At 32.9% G+C, this 5,889-nt stretch overlaps 1 protein-coding gene across 1 annotated transcript; it reads right to left on the minus strand.

Annotated features, from left to right (window-relative positions):
- Positions 1–4,716: 4,716 nt before the first annotated feature.
- Positions 4,717–5,667, minus strand: LOC141519436 (olfactory receptor 14I1-like). Its single transcript, XM_074231677.1, has one exon. It carries the CDS (start codon positions 5,665–5,667, stop codon positions 4,717–4,719), a length of 951 nt encoding a protein of 316 aa, XP_074087778.1.
- Positions 5,668–5,889: the final 222 nt, after the last annotated feature.

Consider the following 5,889-nt stretch of genomic DNA (forward strand, 5'->3'; position numbering starts at 1 on the left):
CAGATATTCAGAGGGGCACTTTGCTCAGAAAAAAAATACATAGTAGATTGAAAGTGTGGGGCAGTAACACATGCAGCAATGGTGAAAAGAGTCCTTATCAAAGCTCCCAGGTAAATCAGGAGGAATAGCACAGTGTATAAGACCTGCATCTCCCATGTGTCATGTGACTTGGAATACCCCATTAAAATATTAAAATCTCCTTCCCTCCCTTACAAAGTATTTAATCTAATAACTACTTAAGTGACATTCTCAGATATGTTTTAAATGATAAATTCCATGACAAATATGAAAAATGACAGGATGGGTGTATTTGAGATTGAAAAACTAAGTTCTTTTAATGTAGGAGGGAAATGGTCATTGGAAGTAGAGCAATAACTATTTAACTAAGGACCTCAAAAATGCTGATGTCACTACTCAGATCATTCTCTGAATTTCATTAACTCCTTACCAGCATCATTGCCCCTTCTTTAGCACCTGCCCTTTCAGTTTAATTTATGCTTTATTAGAATTAAATAACCTGGAGATGGATTTATTAAGTTTGTATCTCTACCACTTTATTAATTATTACAAGCTAATTTTAACATATTTATTTAAAATTTTATATGCATAATTTTTAATTTTTATTTTTAATTTATCTAATACAAAACAAGGATTTCCATGGTAGTGAAAGAAAAAAATATTGTACATGAAAATACAAATTTACTTTGCACATCTTGCCAATCATTTCAAATTCACAGCAAAATTATCATATATATATATATATATATATGTATATTGTTCTTCCTTCCACCCATCCTAGATGGCAAACTTTAGAAAGAAATAAGCATGTAGAAATAAAATTAATCTACATATATATATACATATACATACACATATACATATACATATACATATACATATATGAGATATATATATATATCTCAGTTCTTTCTCTCACTTCAGACAGTATCTTTCTTCCCTATATCCTTTATAGTGAATTTGGGTATTTATAGTAGATTAAATTATTCTATGAAATTTGTCTCTAAAACCATATTGCTATTACTGTATACAATTTACTCTTATTTCCAAAAGACATAGGTATTTTGAATTCCTTGATTGTTCTCTAAAACTTTTGCATTATTTCATTTTTCAATTTTCCATATCTTCTCCAACATTATTACTCTACCCCTAATTTTGGCAATTTGGTAGATGTAAAATTCTATCTCAAAGCTTTCTTAATCTGCATTTCTCTTTCCAGAGCATTTTTATATGATTATATGTGTTTTGATTACTTTATTAGAAAATAGCCTGTTCATATCCTTTGAGAATTTTTCAACTGGGGAATGAATTGCAATTTTTTTTTTTATAGATTTGGCAAAATTCTAATAACTATGGATAGATTTCGCTCCATCTTATTTTTGCTCACTATTTTCCTTCTCATACTCTCTTTTTGCCCAAACCTATTCCTTTATCTTTTCCTCTTAACCTCTTATTCCTTATTTTACCCATCCCTCTAAAATTCCTTCCTTATCTTTTCTTCCATTCCCTTAATCTTATTCTAATTTTAAAAGCCTCTCCCCTCAATTTCTCTAGAAAGTCAGATGACTTTTAAACCTCTTAAAATGAACAATTTATTACTCTTCAACCCAGATGAGAGTAAGGTTCCAACATAACCAGCCCGTGACTCCCTCATATTTCCTTTTAGTTCTTTTCATGACCCATTTATGAGAGTTCCTAACAAGTTTTTGTTTTTAGAATTGCCCCATCATATACAACTCGAATACAACCTTTACTTGAATTACTAGTAATTACAATTTTTCACATTTAAAAAATTTTTGAGTTACAAAAACTCTCACTTTCTCCATTCCTCCTTGATTTGCCTTTGGAAATGTAAGCATTTTGATAGATTACTGCACCAAGTGCAGTAATATATTGCCATAATAACTATGTAACAGAAGAAAAGAGATAAAAGTCACAAATCAACAATACAAAACAAAAAAGATAAATAAAGGAAGAAAGAAAGATTGTGGGTTGACCTAAATTTTTATTCTTTCAGTTCTTTTTCTACAGGTAGATACCATTGCTCATGATGAGTCTTGAATCATTGAAATCCCTAGAAGATCTAAGTCATTCACAATAGATCATCTGGCATTATTGTTATTACTGGGTGCAATGTATAAATGCTTATGTTCACATAATTTTGCAACATTTCATATTCATTTTCTTAGATTTTTTTCCAAAAACTATCAATTTTTATATTTGAGTGATGAGTAAAATGGTATGCGCAATTTTGGGAATAGTTCCAAATTTTTCCTCCAGAATGGTAGGACTAGTTCATAATTCCACCATCAGTGCATTAGTACTCCAAAATTTTGACAACCCTTCCAACATTTCTCATTTTCCTTTTCTCTCATTTTATTCAATTTGATTGGAATAAGATAAAACCTCAGAGTTGCTTTATCTAATCAATGAACATTTTTCAATTGAAGAGTGACTTACAGTCCTGTAATTCAACTCCTTTCTCTACATATTTGAGATATGAGGCCTTTAACAAAGAATTTTTTTGGAATTTCCCCCTGCTTCCTCCTTTTTTTCCCTAATCTTGTTACATTAATCTTCACCATTCAATTTTTTTAGGTTTCATTTTTTTTTTGCAAGGCAAGTGGGTTAAGTGGCTTGCCCAAGGCCACACAGCTAGGTAATTAATAAGTGTCTGAGGCTGGATTTGAACTTATGTACTCCTGACTCCAGGGCTGGTGCTCTATCCACTGTGCCACCTAGCCACCACAATCATTAAATTTTTTAAAATTATGATCAGAATTATTCATTTTATATTTTTTAAAGTTCTCTCTTTCATTTGCTCATGAATTCTTTTTCCATTAACATATCTGACAGGTAAAATATTCCCTGCTCTTGTAATTTACTTATCATGTTACCCTTTTTGTCTAAATCATGAATTCATATTCATTTTATTTTTATATACTATGTGAGATGTTGCTCTACATCTACTGTCTTGAAAAATACTTTTCAGGTTACCAAGCAATTTTTGCTAAATAGTGAGTTCCTTTCCCAAACCCAGTGACAATGCAAACACTCCTATGGCCCACCACTGGATTTCCAAGGTGAACTGTACTGTACTCCAGGTCTTAGCCATTACTTTGGAAACAGACAAATGTTTCCTGCCAACCTATTTTCTAGACTTGGGCAAGAAAAGTCTTTTATCACACTTTTTTATTGGTTATGGCTCTCTCTCGTGTTAAGTTCTTTGGAAGAGAATTTGTGATAGCTCAGAAATGTTTATCTCTAGCTCTTTAGAAGGCAAATTTTTGTTTAAAAAAAGATGCCTTTTTTCTTTATTCATCCATCCTTCTATCTCTTCATACTAATATGTCTCTGTGCCTCTGTCTTTGTTTCTAAGTTAAGTTTCTTTCTCCGTCAAAATCACTGTCTCTGTCTCTGATTCTGCTCTGGGTCTGGGTCTATATCTTTCTGTCTTTCTGTCTTTCAGGCTCTCTGATCTGTCTCTGTCTCTCTGTTTCTTTCCTCTCTCTCTCCAGGAATTCAATTAAATTAATTTTCATTAATCACCTCCTAAGAAAAAGATGCTGTGCTAGGTGGTAGGTAAATGTAAAGATAAGTAAAAGAAAGTTTTTAATTCATAAAAGGCATAAAATTAATATAAAATTTAATGATGCTTCTATTGACAGCAAAAAATGTATTAGGACTTATAGATGTAAAGGGAGAAATAAAAGTCTTTGCCATCAAGAAGTTTAGTTAGGTGCTAATTAATCTAAATAATTACTATGAATGGTTGCATTTTTAGGATATTTTTCTTGGACTAGAAGTCATTACCATATTATGAATAATTGCAACTTATGATTTTGCCACTTTAAAACCATAAAGTCATTATTTTCGACAAATGACCTAGCTCAATGTAATAGAAAAATACACAGAGTGTCCATCAGGAGATATAAGGCATTTATTTAAATTTCTTGATTTAGTAGAAAATAAAATATAAGAAACACCTAAGGAAAAAAATAAATGATATAAAAATTAAGCATAATGAAAACTAATTCAAACTTGAAGAATGAGGAAAGATTTTGTGCATGATCAAATCATCAATTTGAAATGAAGGCACTATAGTGGTTATCAATCCAAAACCCTCATTTTGAAAAGAAGCAAGTTTTGGAACAAAGAATTTCATTTCCCATTCAAGAAACTAGAATATACACATACACAAACACACACACACATATATATATTTTTTTGCATGCATATTTATTATATGTGTTAATATATGCATTTTATCATATATTTGGAAAGGTCGGTACATCCTCAACATGCAGAGAAGGAGAAAATAAATGCAATCATAAAGATGAGTGGAAACAAAAATATCAAAGTGAGAAAGCAAGATTCATGTTAAGCATACTGATGGCTGCTTTTGATTAATTTTATCTGCATTTATGCAAGCGATCAGTTAGTGCTCTATTCATTATTCTTATGGAATGGTTGTCAAAAGACAATGGGCCAGTGTCATGATATTTGCATTGTAGACCATAAACACTTGTAGGATGGGGAAATGTTATATTAAAATGAATGATTGCTTCATTGCACTCCATATAACATTTTTTCTGAAGAGTCATTTTCAGGGGGGTAAAGTTTTTAGATTCATTTCTTTCCTGATTTAGGATCCCTTATGGATCATCTTGAGTATTTGACAGTTCTAATACATAATCTTCAGTTTTTTATGTTTTTGAGGATAGGGGGAAACATCCTCCTGATGATCTGACTCATAGCAACTGTGACCTTCTGGTTCCTCAGACTGTAGATGATGGGGTTCATGAATGGAGGTAGTACTGTATAGATCATTGCAATTAAAAGGTTCTGGATAGGTGAGGTGTCTGATGTGTCCCTGAGAACTGAAATCATTATAGAAATGAGAAACAATATAAGGATCATCAGTTGAGGGGAGCAGGTTGAAATGGCCTTATAGCGTCCTTCCTCAGAAGGAATCTTGAGTATATTGGAGAAGATGCGAGCATATGAAGCAATTAAAAAGGCAAAGCAGAATAACATAACACCTAAACTTGCTACAATTAATAAAAACTCAGTTTGAAACACATCAGAGGTTGAGACTTTCAATACATGAGGGATATCACAGAAAAACTGGTGGATCAAATTAGAACCATAGAAGGGCAGGCGAAACATATTGTATGTGTGGACAGCTGAATACACAAACCCACTGAGCCATGAGCCGGCTGCTGCCCAGAGACAACGTACTGGACTCATGATGATGCCATAATGTAGAGGGTGGCAGATGGCCACGAAGCGATCATAGGACATGGCCACAAGCAAAGCAAACTCGGCTGAGGCAAAGAAGTCAAAGAAGAAGATCTGAGCAGCACAACCAAGGAGGGACAGGGAATGAATACCAGATAAAGAATTCACAATAAATTTTGGAAGTGTGACTGAGATGGCACAGATATCCAGGAGAGATAAGTTGCTCAGAAAAAAATACATGGGACAGTGAAGTTGTGGGTCAGTGATAATTGCAGCAACAGTGAGAAGATTTCCCATCAAGGTTGCTAGGTAAATCATCAGGAACAGCACAGCATGTAAGACCTGCAGCTCCCACTTGCTGGAGAATTCCATGAGGAGGAACTCTGTGATGATGGAGAAGTTGTTCATCCCTGCTGGTATTCTGGAACTTAACTAACATGAAATAATATTATGAATAACAGAAAAAAGGTGCTGAAAAGAATGAAGAAAAATGTTTTTTTTTTAAATAAAACTTGAAAACTACTCTGTCCCATCAATCCTGAACAAAGGAAAAATCAGACTTAGCTTTATAGCTCAAACCAGATGAAGTGAGAGTTGACAGTAGAAATGATGAGTCTAAAACTCTAGAAC

This window comes from Macrotis lagotis, chromosome 3 (assembly GCF_037893015.1).
Source record: "Macrotis lagotis isolate mMagLag1 chromosome 3, bilby.v1.9.chrom.fasta, whole genome shotgun sequence".
Lineage (NCBI taxonomy): Eukaryota > Metazoa > Chordata > Mammalia > Peramelemorphia > Peramelidae > Macrotis > Macrotis lagotis.

What these genes read in the sequence shown, in the direction of transcription:
- LOC141519436 (XM_074231677.1), bottom strand. Translation starts at nt 5,667, where the DNA reads ATGAACAACTTCTCCATCATCACAGAGTTCCTCCTCATGGAATTCTCC.